General features: G+C 46.7%; 1 protein-coding gene across 5 annotated transcripts in view; it reads left to right on the forward strand.

Moving 5' to 3' along the window:
* The window catches only part of DAPK2 (death associated protein kinase 2), a 120021-nt gene that overhangs the window by 68682 nt on the left and 38754 nt on the right, over positions 1–12585 (forward strand). For 4 of the 5 annotated variants that reach the window (XM_019441838.2, XM_019441837.2, XM_019441835.2 and 1 more), the window contains exon 4: positions 5040–5178. The exons of the other annotated variant lie outside the window; for it this stretch is intronic. In XM_019441838.2, coding sequence (XP_019297383.2) covers positions 5040–5178 — 139 coding nt within the window. The remainder of the gene's footprint in view (positions 1–5039; positions 5179–12585) is intronic. 5 annotated transcript variants of the gene reach the window in all.

Here is a 12585-nt window from a genome sequence, read left to right on the forward strand (position 1 = left end):
GGGGAGTTGGCAGGCCTCTTATCCAGGCCCCTGACCTCTCTGGAGCCTCCTGGGCTCCCTGCTAATGGAAAGCGATACCCGTGTGGTTGCATACCAGAGAATGGGTTGGCAGATCACCCCACGGGGTCAGCAGTGCTTTCCAGTGCCCTAACTTGAGTGCACCGTCTTGGGCCCAAGTGGTTCTGGCAGCATCCTTTCCAAATCACTATCTACACAGATCATTTCAGTACACATCCAAGAAAGCATCTGAAAAGGTTTTCTAGCAAGCAGACCAACCTGTGGGGAGGAAAGAGGCAAAGGTCAGCTTAGCAGGAAGGGGACTGATCCTGGGAATGCTGAGAGGAGAGGAGAAGAGACCCAGACTATTGCGTTTTGCTTTTCATCTTTAAGCTGAAGAGGTTTGGGATGTGAGAGGAGAGAAATTTGGGAGGAGATGGGGAATGGCTCTGGGGAAGAGAAACCCTTGGGAAAAACTATGTTAGAGGGAAAATGAACAAAACCTTGAGGAGAGCTGCCTGAGCACTGATGTGAGTGTCCGCAGCCTGAGTGTCCAGACTTGGACGTTTATCCCTGTGGGCTCATCAGCCTCCACCATTCCAAGACTCTGAGGAATATTCTAAGGGCCACCGTGGCTGGGATCCAAAGGAGACCATGTCTCACCCAGTCTCCTGCTCAGATCACACCTTCAAACAAAATGGCTGATTACTGTCCCCTAAAGTCCTCACCCAGCCTGGGCCTTCACATCAGTGGTGTTAGGTGACAGGACACATCCACGTTATCATGAGATTCTTTTACACTTACGCAGCATTCTATTTAAGGTAGGAAGGGTAGGGTGTGCCCGAGGCCACAGCCTCATAGGACCCAGCAGGGGCTAGAAGTATAGAAAACAAGGGCCAGGCTGGGTCCTGTGTTTCAGAGGGGCCCTGTGGATTTGAGCAGGTCTGGACAGGTCTCTTGCAGATGCCGAGCCTTCACTTTTATATGCTATAGAATATGCTATATCATGTTGATATTTTTAATGTTTTTTTTCCCCCTTTGTTCTTTTATCCACCCACCTTCTATTGAATGTCTTTGTTTCACAAGGTGCTGGGGAAGCAAAGATAACCTAGCTGGGGAGAGAGGCAGACAGGTAACAATAGCCCGGTGTGATGAGGACTCAAATGCAGCTCAACAGGGATGTCAGAGGCCTACCCAGTACTTGGGGTGGCCTTGAGCTTTCCTTTTTGCATCCATTCAAACTTTATAATGTGGAGACAATGTGGCGAGAGGAACACACAGTGGACTGGGGCTGAGAAGATCTGGCTGTGACTCCTGGTTCTGTGGCTTACTGTGTGACCTTGGGCAAGTCACTTGCTCTCTTGGGGGCCTCAGTTTCCTCATTTGAAAAGTCAGGCCAGAAGTTCTGTCTACCCTCAGGGTGCATATGAGTCTCAAGTGAGAGAATGCTTGGGAAGGCGCATTGCTCCGGTGGCCAGCTCCAAGTAAACTCGGAACCAAGCACCCTTCTGCCACTGCTATGCCTCATGACAGTATGGTGCGTGGTATTTACTTCCGGGACTTTATCGAGGGTCTCATAGCACTTGTCCAACTCTACAGCGAGATCCCCCCTCCCAGGGGGCAGTGAGGCTGGGTTTTTTCCTCATTCCTGTTTTGGAAGAAGAAAAGCTCAGCCCTGGGACTCTCACGTGCCGCACCTCAAGGGGAAGGTTGGGTCTGTGTTAGGGAAGGATTGGGACCACTGTCCTGGCCCTTTGACCTGGGTCTGCAGAGCAGACTCAGAGTTTCTGCTTCAGCCGGTGAGAGGGGTTCAGGTTCCAGCACCTGCCAGGTAGGGGTGGGGCAGAGGATGGCCTCACCCATGAAACACATGGAAAAGTAGTGCACAAGCCTCGCTGCCAACACCAAGGCAGATGCTTTAGGCCACACCCAGCTGACTGAGTAGAGGGGCACTGCAGCTCGAGCAGATAGTATGCACCCCTGCACCTTCTCACCTCATTCCCTCTTCACCCCTTTACCACCACCCCGCCCCACTTTCTCTAAATATTTACTCAGCATCTGTCACGTGGTAGACACCAGCCCTGAGGATGAGGATCTGATTCATGGCTCCTGCCCTTGAGAAGCTCACACCCCAGCAGGAACAGAGGCTTCTGGCATTTGTCTGTCTACTAACGGGAGATATTTTCAACCCCATTTGACAGATGAGAGAAGACTGAGGTGGAGAGTGACTTGGTAGTCAGTGGCAGAACCAGCACGCCAGCAGGTCTGCAGCTCATCTCCGAAGCTGGCCAGCGCACAGGGACTTCTTGCCACATACATGCCCTGCGCTTGCCCCCATCTCTGTGCCTTTGCAGAGAGATGCCTGCCTGTTACACCTGTCTCATCCCCTTGCTCCCTGAGTCCAGACCCTACCCAAGCCTCCCTGCATTCCCAGCACCTTCTCCCACCACTTAAGCCCGCACTAACCATATGTGAGAAGCAGATAATAACATCATGGCAGAAGTCCCTGCTGATGGGACACAGTCAGGTGCTGGTCACTGTGCTGAGTGCCTTCCTTAATGCACCAACTTGTTTGCTCTTCAGAACAAGGTGAGCAGGTAGACGTTCCCATTACCCCCAGCTCCTGAGAGACCTTGCTGAGAGAGTTAGGGCGGCTTATCTCCCGTCACATGTTAGTCTGAGAAGACAGTGTTGGACTGTGGCTGGGGCCTGGACTCGGCCTTGACCGCATGCTGCCTTACTGGGAGGCCTTGTGTAGCTCCTTCGCTTCCTGTGGGCCTTGGCTTTCTCATCTGTTATGAAAGAAATTCCAGGTGATCATGGTCTATGTGGGAGCGTGGCTGAGGGAGATCATGGAGTCTTCCCCCCAGAAGTTTCCTGTTCACTTATAGTGGATTTCAAACATATGTAAAAGGAGAGAGAATAATGTTGGAAAAACTAGGTCATTTGTCCCATTGATTGTCTCACAGTCTGGATTTGGCTTATTCCTGCCTCATGCCGTTAGTTAACTTCTTCCTCTATGTCTTGTATTTCCTGTAAACTAATAGTTAGATCTAAATGAGATACCCTTTATATTGACACTGTTCGATAGAAATATAATATGAACCGTATATTCAATTTTAGATTTTCTAGTAGCTGCATTAAATAAGAAGTGAGAAGAAATAGGTGAATTAATTTTAATATTTTTATTCAATCCAATATGTACAAAATATTATCATTTTAACATGTAATCGATATAAAAATCATTAATGAGATATTTTACATTCTTTTTTCCATATTCCATCTTCAAAACCCAATGTGTATCTTACACTTACAGCACATTTAGTTCATTCTCAGTGCAGTGGTTAGCATGAAATACAATCCTACCAAAACAACAAAGCTGTGTTTACGGGAAAATATTTCACACCATTTCAGTTTTTGAATTAAAATGACTTCAAATGAAATAAAATTTAAAGTTCAGTTCCTGGTTGCACTAGCTGTATTTCAAATGCTCAGTAGCCACGTGTGACTAGTGGCTGCTATATTGGACGGTGTTCATAGAGGGCATTTCCATCACTGTAGAAAGTTCTGTTGGGTAGCACTGAACAAGAGGCTTAAGCAGATGTAGGTGTCATAAGTGTTGCTGTGTACTTACTGTTGTACCTCATTGTGTCCAGTTGTTCTGTTTTTCAGGATGCTGAGATTGATTAGTGTGTCCATGGGTGCTTCTGGGCATTTTTAAAGAAAGGAGAAAAGGAAATTTTGGTGCCGTTTAGGGTGAACTAGGTGGCAGGGAGTGAGTGATTCCCCAAAGTGGGACAGAGGCCATTCTAGCCATATAAGCATCATCTGAAGACACTTAGTATGATATAGTGGTTGAGTCATTCTTCCTGGGTTTGAATCCTGACTGCCACTTACTAGCTCTATGACCTTAGGCAAGTCACTTAACCTCACGGAGCCTCTGTTCCTTCAACTGTGAAATAGGAAAATACTAGTACTTAGCTCACAAGGTATTATGATGGTTAAATGAGATAATGTGCATAAAGCACACATTATGCACAGAGTAAGTAGTCAATGAATATTAATTACGAGTATTATGTTATTGTAAAAATATGGGTTCCAAAGCTTTGGGGCTAGAGAATCTGATTTGGTAGGATCTGTGGTAGGACCTGGGATCTGCATTTTGAACAAGTCTCCAGGTGATCCCCCTGGCCCAGATCCCTCCCCGAGATTTTTCCCTGGGATGACCCTTGGCTCTGACCCAGCCCCCGAGAAGCACATCCTGGCTGAATACCCCAGCGTCTGTCAGAGGACAGACAAGCCCGGTAGAGTTGCCAGATTTAGCAAATAAAAATCCCGTATTGTATCTGGCAACCCTAAATCTCTAAAAACTGTAAATTAGCATTTATAGGACAGGTTGTTCTGCTCCGTGGGTCTCCATTCCTGCCATATCTACCATAAGGTGCAAGAGTGTGGAGTGTGAGGACAAAAGTAGCACTTTTGGGTTTCTAGATAGGTCTTTACGTTTCAGGTAGGGACCATGTCTAGATTTTCGACTCTGAAGAGGCCATCTTTTATAAAATCCAAGAAGGAGCTTTAGGAGCCATCTTACTCCCATCTGCTCATTCTGCAGATGGGGAAACTGAGGTCTGACTGGAGAGGGGGAGAGGAGTTGTCCAAGGTCAGTGGCAGGGCTGGACTGGAACCTAGGTGTCCAGCTGCTGGCCCAGTATATGTTCTTCTCTGTCATCCCGCAGTACTTGTTTCTGTCCTCTGCTACCTCAGTCGTGGTGGGGGAGAGGTAACACCTAGGGTAACCAGAGGCCCTTCTGGTAACACCCTAAGAGTGGCTCATACCCTTGTGATCCAAAGGGAAGAACACAGCGAATAGAAGAAACAGCAGTCCCTGGTGCTGGCTGGACAAAGCCCCAGAGACGGGTGAGGGGATCCTGCCATACGTCCAGATGGTGGGGGTCAGGTTCAGGAGCTGCACCCTTTGGCCTGGCTCCCTGACACACAGGTCTGACTGGGCCTGGGCCCCACCCCACACCGGTGTCTTGCAGAGTGTCGGGAGGAGAGCTCTTCGACTTCCTGGCCCAGAAGGAGTCGCTGAGTGAGGAGGAGGCTACCAGCTTCATCAAGCAGATCCTGGACGGTGTGAACTACCTTCATGCCAAGAAAATTGCTCACTTTGATCTCAAGGTCAGTGAGGGGGTGAGGGAGGAGAATCATTTTAGGAAGAAGGAGCCCAGTCCCTTCTGATGTCACTGCCGGGAAGGACTCAGTGCCCGTTTGGCCCTCGTCCCTTCTCTTGCTGTGGAAAGCTCTGAGCTCCTAGGAAAGAAATGATGCCAAAGAAGTGTCCCTTTCCTCACTTTCATTTCACCTATCAGGCTTTCTGCACATAGAGACTGACTGCAAGAAGCTTCTTATTCAGACCACAGGTACCTTATCTCTCTCAGGGAGCAGGTGGGGTGCAGTTTTTAAATACTAGACCAACAACAGGAAACTTGAAACCAAACACATTTCACAAGACTGGACTCTTCAGTAACTGAGAACTAACTCATGAGCAGGCAGAAGTAGAAGCGTTCAGGCAAGGACTACTGAGGTTGGCTGGCCCTACAGGCCCTGCGCAGCACAGCCTTCAGCGGCCCTGGGCCAGAGGTCATCAGTCTTGGAGCTCAGGGGCCTCTGGCTGCCCTCCCTGTTCCCATCCCCTACTGTGACCACAAAACTGCTTCCAGGGGCTGCTCATCATTTGTGGTAACTGGTATTCAGGGTCAAGAAAGTTCACTGTGACCACATAGGACCTCATAAAGCAAGAGTGTGGTCAAGTAGAAGGAGCAGTTCCCATAGTAACTGAACTCAGTCTAGTAGACTGATGAGCCTTTACAGACACCCAAAGCTTAAAGATCCTCTAACCTGTGATCAGAGGGACCTATTTCCCAGGGTGAAAACCCACTCATGTTTCTGTCCAGAAATTCCTGTTGTGTTTCAAGCATTGTGCCAGGCACCTAGGTATTGCTACAGATACAAAAATCAACTGGGCCCTGTCTGGGCTTAGTTCCTCTTTTCTAGGAAACTTAGTACAGGAGACAGAAAAGAAAGATCAACAATAGAAAGAAGTATAGGGGAGCTGCAATAGAAGGAAGTATAGGGGAGCTAGGGAGCTGAAAGGAGAGGGCATCTAAGTCAGACTGCATTATCTGAGAGGGCTTCCTGGAAGAGGTGTTATTTGAGTTGAATTTTGAAGGACTGGCAGGGGTTATCAAAGGAGAAGAGTCTTCTAAGGAAGAGAGAACGACAGTGTACATGGTCCTGAAATAGCACAATGCATTCAGGGAAATACAGGCAAAGGGTGAATGTTCCAAATGGCTGGAGAATAAGCCAGAAAGAGAGCAGAAGGCAGACACAGGGTTTGAGAGCTAAGCCAAAGAGATCGAACTTTACCCTGAGGGATATAGGGACCAGGTGATCAGTGAGGTGAGGCCAGCAGATGTGTGTTTTGGAAAAATCCCTCCGGCTGGAAGGATGGATAGAATGGGGAACACCTGGAGGCGGGGGTAGGTGCCATCTGGGAAGCTAGTGCAGTAATCGGGTGAGATGTGGGAAGTGCAAAACTAATGTAAGGAGGGGACAGATTGAAGACCAATTACAGAGGTTGGTCTGAGGATTGATCAGGTGCCTAATTAGCTGTGGGGGATGAGGAAGACGGCAGAGTTCAGGATGACACCCAAGTTCTGACTTGGGAGGACTGGCCCAGAGAGGGCATGGCATACCTACGGTCTCACAGTGACTGCCTCAGGCAATGGGTTCAGTTCTTGCCATGGACCCCCACCCCAGCTCTTACCCTGCCCTGTGGGGTGACCTGCCGTGATTCCCCTCGGTGGGGTCCTTACTTCTCTGCTGATTGCCGCAGTATTTTGAATTCCTCCAACAGAAGACACCTTGCAGTGTTTTACACAAGAATCGGGGGTAAAACTTGGAGTCACCGAGGAGGGTGTGGGCTAAGGGGGACTTTGGAGCTCAGAGTGGTAATACACTAAGCAGGCAACAGTCTACCCGGACTGTATTTGTGTCTCTTTCCTGGCAGTACTGTGGACAATTAACTTGCTGTTTTCTGTGTCTTTACTGGCTCCAGGAGACCGACCTCAAAATGGGCTCCTTTGTCTTTTCTCTATGGGGTCTGGTAGAGGTAGGAGGTGTTGTAATCCCACAGGCTCCGTGACTAAAGCGGGTCCACGTTGTTTAGTTTGCTTGTGTGGCTGCTCGCTGTGGTGTGGGGAGTGCTGGCTTGGAGGTGGCCAGGTCGGGGTTTCATCTTCATCCTACTGTGTACCAGGATACAACCGAACCTCAGTCTTTTGGCTTCAATGCAAATAATAATCCCTACTTGGTGCGGTTGTTAAGGGTTAGAGAAGCAGCATTACCTGCTGTGTACCAGACAGTGCTCTGTAATAATACCTGCTATTGTTATTTCCCCTCCCAGAATAGAGGAAAAGGAAACACAACTCTTGTTACAGTATGTTGGGCCCGCCAGCCTAGAAAAACAAAACTGCTAGTGCAATTCTCGATTAGCCAGCAGAGCTGAGATTCGTTGCTACTGGGGCAGGTCTGGCTCCTGGGCTCAGGGTGGATGCTTTCCTCGGCCTGGAGATGGTCACTGGGATTCCCCCGGTTGCGTGTAGGGTGATTCTGTTAACCCCCGTCTCGGCCTCCTGTTCTTAGAATTGTGCACACTGTGAGCCTTCTGACCCTCCCTCCCAATCTGTGAGTCCCTCGGCCCAGGCTCAGCTGAGCAACTTCAGGAAGTGATGAGTAGCTGGATTATCTCATGATTGGGTAGACACTTCCTGGAGCCAGAATGTGGGTAGGCATGCCCCCGGTTGGAACTTTCCACCAGCTGGAGGGGGTCATGTAGAAAGCCCAGCTGGTAGCTTAGAGGGGACTTCTTGATTCCATGTTGTTTCCAACCACATAAAATTCATTTTACACGAATACAGTTTTCTCCCTGATTTTCACTCCCTGTGAGGTGCCTCTGCTTTTCTCAACTCTTATATTCTGTTACTCCTCACCAAGTGAGTCAGGCTAGCCTTGCTGCCCCATGGACACAGCCACTGTGTTGTCTCCATGCCCCTACCCATGACCTGTTCTCCATGCTCATCTTCCAGGAGCAGGTAATGGAGGACAGTGAACTCTCACCTGTCTTTGGAATATGAACTTCTCCTGGATCCTCCCATGATTACCTCCTCCTATGTTCAGTCACTGTGCTAGAGAGGTGAAGCCCTGTCCCTGCTTAACACATGCTCCCAGCCTTGTGGCAGAGAGCAGATAAATGGACAGATTAATGTATGATAAGTAGTCTTGGTAAAAACAAATCATGGCATGCTGTTGCCCAGAAATCTATGTTGGGTCCTTGTCATCTGTAGGATAAATAAACCTGTTCAGCATGGCATTCGGACCTTTCTTATCCTGCCTTAGTCCTGATTCTGGTCTCATCCACCTTTCCCCACTCCAAAACACTAGCCCCAGGCAACAAGATGACAGATACATGTTCTGGCCTCTCTCCTTCTATGTTCATGCTGTTCCCATCCAGGAAGCTGTTGCTCTTCCTTTCTCTGTCCGTGGACTTCCTTCCTGTTCATCCTTCTAGGCCCAGCAGAAACATCATTTCCTCTAGGAAGCCTTTCCCTTCCCTACTACGTCCCAAAGCATAACTAAGAATGAACTTGCCTTTATGCTTCCATTGCCCTTTGTACAGTCTGAGAATGTCTATTGCTGCTGGTCACTCTTCTGCTTGTATCTAGCACTGTGCTTGGCACATGACACATTACTCAGTGTTGAATGAATGAGTAAATGAATGAATGAAATGACTTAGTAAGACCAGATGCATGCATGGATGGCAAAGACCCTTTGATGTCACCTGGGAAATGCAAAAGAGTTTGCGGGCAGAAGTCAGTGCAATGATGTGAACATTTATTGGGGGGCTATAGTATGCCCAGGAGTAGAGTGGCAGACATCAATGTGATATGGTACCTGCCTTCCACGGGCAGGAGATGGCCATGGTGAGACTTGGTGGGGAGGCCACCTGAAATGAAAGCTAACCATGACTCTTGCCAACAAATGCCCACTACCAGGGGGTAAGCGTTCCACCTCAGCAGAGGGAATACCAGGCCAGTGTGTGCTGTAAATTCACCATAGAAAGGCTGATTGAGGTGGGTAGGTAGGAGTGGTAAAGGTAGATGATGTTGCCTGTATTTACATGGTTGGAAGGGACATTGGGGCTGCCTGCCCTTCAGTCACAGGGAGCACCCAGTGTGCCTTCAGACATGCCTTTTGTGGGACAGATTAGCAGGAAATGGGGGTCAGTACCACCTAGGAACCTTACCCTGGCGTGTGATCCCTACACAAACAAAGGCCTTGTCGAGGGCAGTTTTGTGTTTGTATTTGGGAATTTCCCTTCTGAGTTTTGGTATTTCTCCCCTACATCCTAATCCAACTTGAGGATTCAAAAATGGAAGGTCGGCCTCAGGTCTGACTAGTATTTTAAGCAAAAAGAACAAGTCATGAGGATTGAAAAAAATTATATGCAAACCAGGAATCCTCATGGGGCTTTTTGGCTTATAGAACTACTAGAAAGGAAGAGTGAATTTCTGAACAAGTACTCCAAAATTCCAAATTCCTCTATGCCCTGATCATCTTTTGAGCTGTTTTTATGTTCATGATGTGAGGGGGTTTGCTTGTCAAGCTTTCATAGGAATGATATCAATAGTACTTTAAATGTATATGGCACTTTCTATAATACAGCATGCTTACACGTTTGTTCTCTCATGTGATCCTCATGGCCACCCATTGAGGTCTAGATATTGTCACTTTTCTACACACAAGGCAATTGACATTCAGAGAGGCTAAGTAACTTGTCCAAGATCACACAGGTTTTTTTTTTTTTTTATGTTTATTTATTTATTTTGAGAGAGAGAGAGTGAGCATGAGCAGGGAGGGGCAGTGAGACAGAGGGAGAGAGAGAGAGAATCCCTAGCAGGGTCTGCATCCTCAGTGCAGAGCCGGATGCAGAGCTCGATCTCACAATTGTGAGATCATGACCTGAGCCGAAATCAGGAGATGGGTGCTCAACTGAGTCACCCGGGCACTCCAAGATCACATAGGTATTAAGCGAGATAGCTGGAGCTTGAACTTAGCCAGTGAGGAAACAGTAAGCCAAACTGGGTATTACCAGCTTTTTCAGTCACCAAATTGTGACAGTGTAGACTTCTTACTTCCTTGGTCCATGCCTCTTATATTTAATTAATCCAAGGGTCTGAACCGTGTCATACATTTATCCTTTACATGGTTAATTTCTCATCTGGTTACATTGTTTTTTCTTTCTAATATCCTCGTAATTTTTAAAAAGTGCATATTTTATTAACTGCTATAAAATGTGCATGCATTTGAAAGTAGAACTTATAAGAAGGAGATTGTTTCCATAGTAAAATCTGGTGGCATGAAGTGAAGGTAAGACATGGCAGAGATTTAACTTAGGATAGGGTGAGATTGTGACAGTGAAGGCCAGACCAAAGAGTCTGTATAGGCAGTCACAGCCATGGAAGGCTTTTCCCCTCAAATGTTTTTATTACGAAAACATTTCAAAACATTTAAAGAAATTGCAAGAATACAGGGGACACCATTACACCTTCCCCCTAGGTTCAACACGTGGCCACATTTGCTTTACCTCTTTCTCTCTTTAAAAAAGAATAAAAAGGGGCGCCTGAGTGGCTCAGTCGATTGAGCGTCCGACTTTGGCTCAGGTCATGATCTTGCAGTTCATGGGTTCGAGCCCCGTGTCGGGCTCTGTGCTGACAGCTCAGAGCCTGGAGCCTGCTTTGGATTCTGTGTCTCCCTCTCTCTCTGCCCCTCCCCCACCCCTGCTCGGTCTCTCTCTCTCAAAATTAAATAACATTTAGAAAATTATAAAAAAAAAGAAAGAAAAAACTTTTTACTTATATGAAAGTATTTTATATCTGTATATCTACACACAGACATGTACACATGTGTACATATTGTATATATACATACATGTGATCTTTAGAATTAAAATCATTTTAAGTACAAATTAAAATAAAAACATGTATGTGATTTAAAAATTTTGTGGCATAATTTGAGAGAAGATTATAGCCATCCTGACACTTCATGCTCGGCACTTCTGTAGGCTTCTCCTGAGACTGAGGTTGGTCTCCTACAGTACATCATACTTAAGAAAATGAGCAAGCATTGGCGGAAGACCTTTAATGGGTGGATAAACAAGATTCTATTTCTGATATTGAAAGAAAATTCTGGCAGGGCAGAGAGAGTATGCCAGTTGGAGGCGGTGATAAGAATATGGGAAAGAGATGAGCCAAAGGTACCCCTTAGCATCTTTTAACATTTTTATTTAAATCCAAGTTAGTTAACATATAATGTAATAATGATTTCAGGAATAGAATTTAGTGACTCATCACTTATATATAACACCCAGTGCTCATCACAAGTGTCGTCCTTAATGTCCCTTGTCCAGTTAGCCTATCGCCCCACCCAGCACCCCTCCAGCAACCCTCAGTTTGTTCTCTGTACTTAAGAGCATTTTTCAAGTGAAGGATGATCTTTTATGCTATTATAAAAAGTAATAACTCATAGAAAATGTAGAAACTTACACGGAAGTTACCCACAGACTTTCCACTCCAAAGCAACTATTATTATCACTTGGTGTGTTTTCTTCAGCTTTTTATGAACAGGTGTGTGTGTGTGTGTGTGTGGGTGGGTGGGTGGGTGGGTGGGTTAGGGTACTTGTAACTATATTGCTTTTACAGTTTTCTTTTGTGCTTTTTTTTTTTAACTTTACATATTAACCCCAGCAGCCCACATGGCTGCTTGTATTTTACTTTGCTGTAGAAACTTTTATACAAGTATTTTCTGATTTCCTTACCCCCTCAGGGTATTCTGAGAGGTGGACCCTGCTTCCTGTTTCTCAGATGCAAAGTTTAGCTTGTGCCCTCTTCATCTCCGCCCCATGCATAAGACTGTGAGCCCGAAGCCCTAGAAATACATGCTGTTTGCTTTATCAACTACTGCAAGGCCACCCTAGGGCAACCTGAGGAGAAGTGACCCTCAGAATGCTGAACTTCTAAATAGTGGAGGGAAGGAACAAAATGTGCCCAAATGTAAGCTATAGACAGCCATTATTAAAAGAATTGAAATATAGATGCTTTGAAATGAGAAGCATTAAACCAACCAGGTGACTCTTACAAGATACAGCAGGAGGCCACGTGGTGAAGTAGAAAGAGGAGAGGATTGGGGGTTGAGCCTGCATTTGAGTCTCAACCTATGCTGTGTGACATTGGGAGTTCACCTCTCTGACATTTCCTGGCCTTGAAAGTGGAGATAATATTGCCTCTTCTTCCTGTCCCGTGGGGGTGGAGCAAAGGACCAGGGAGGTATCAGTATTAATGAGAGGGCTTGCAAATTCTAACACTTCCTGCAAATATTGGTTGTCAGTTTTAACTGGTCTTATTAGGCCACATTTCTCCCTATTCCTCTCCCTATTCCTCTCCCTATTCCTCCCTATTCCTCCAGAGG

The sequence above is a fragment of the Panthera pardus genome, unplaced genomic scaffold, assembly GCF_024362965.1.
Source record: "Panthera pardus isolate Hobbes unplaced genomic scaffold, ASM2436296v1 HiC_scaffold_24, whole genome shotgun sequence".
NCBI lineage: Eukaryota > Metazoa > Chordata > Mammalia > Carnivora > Felidae > Panthera > Panthera pardus.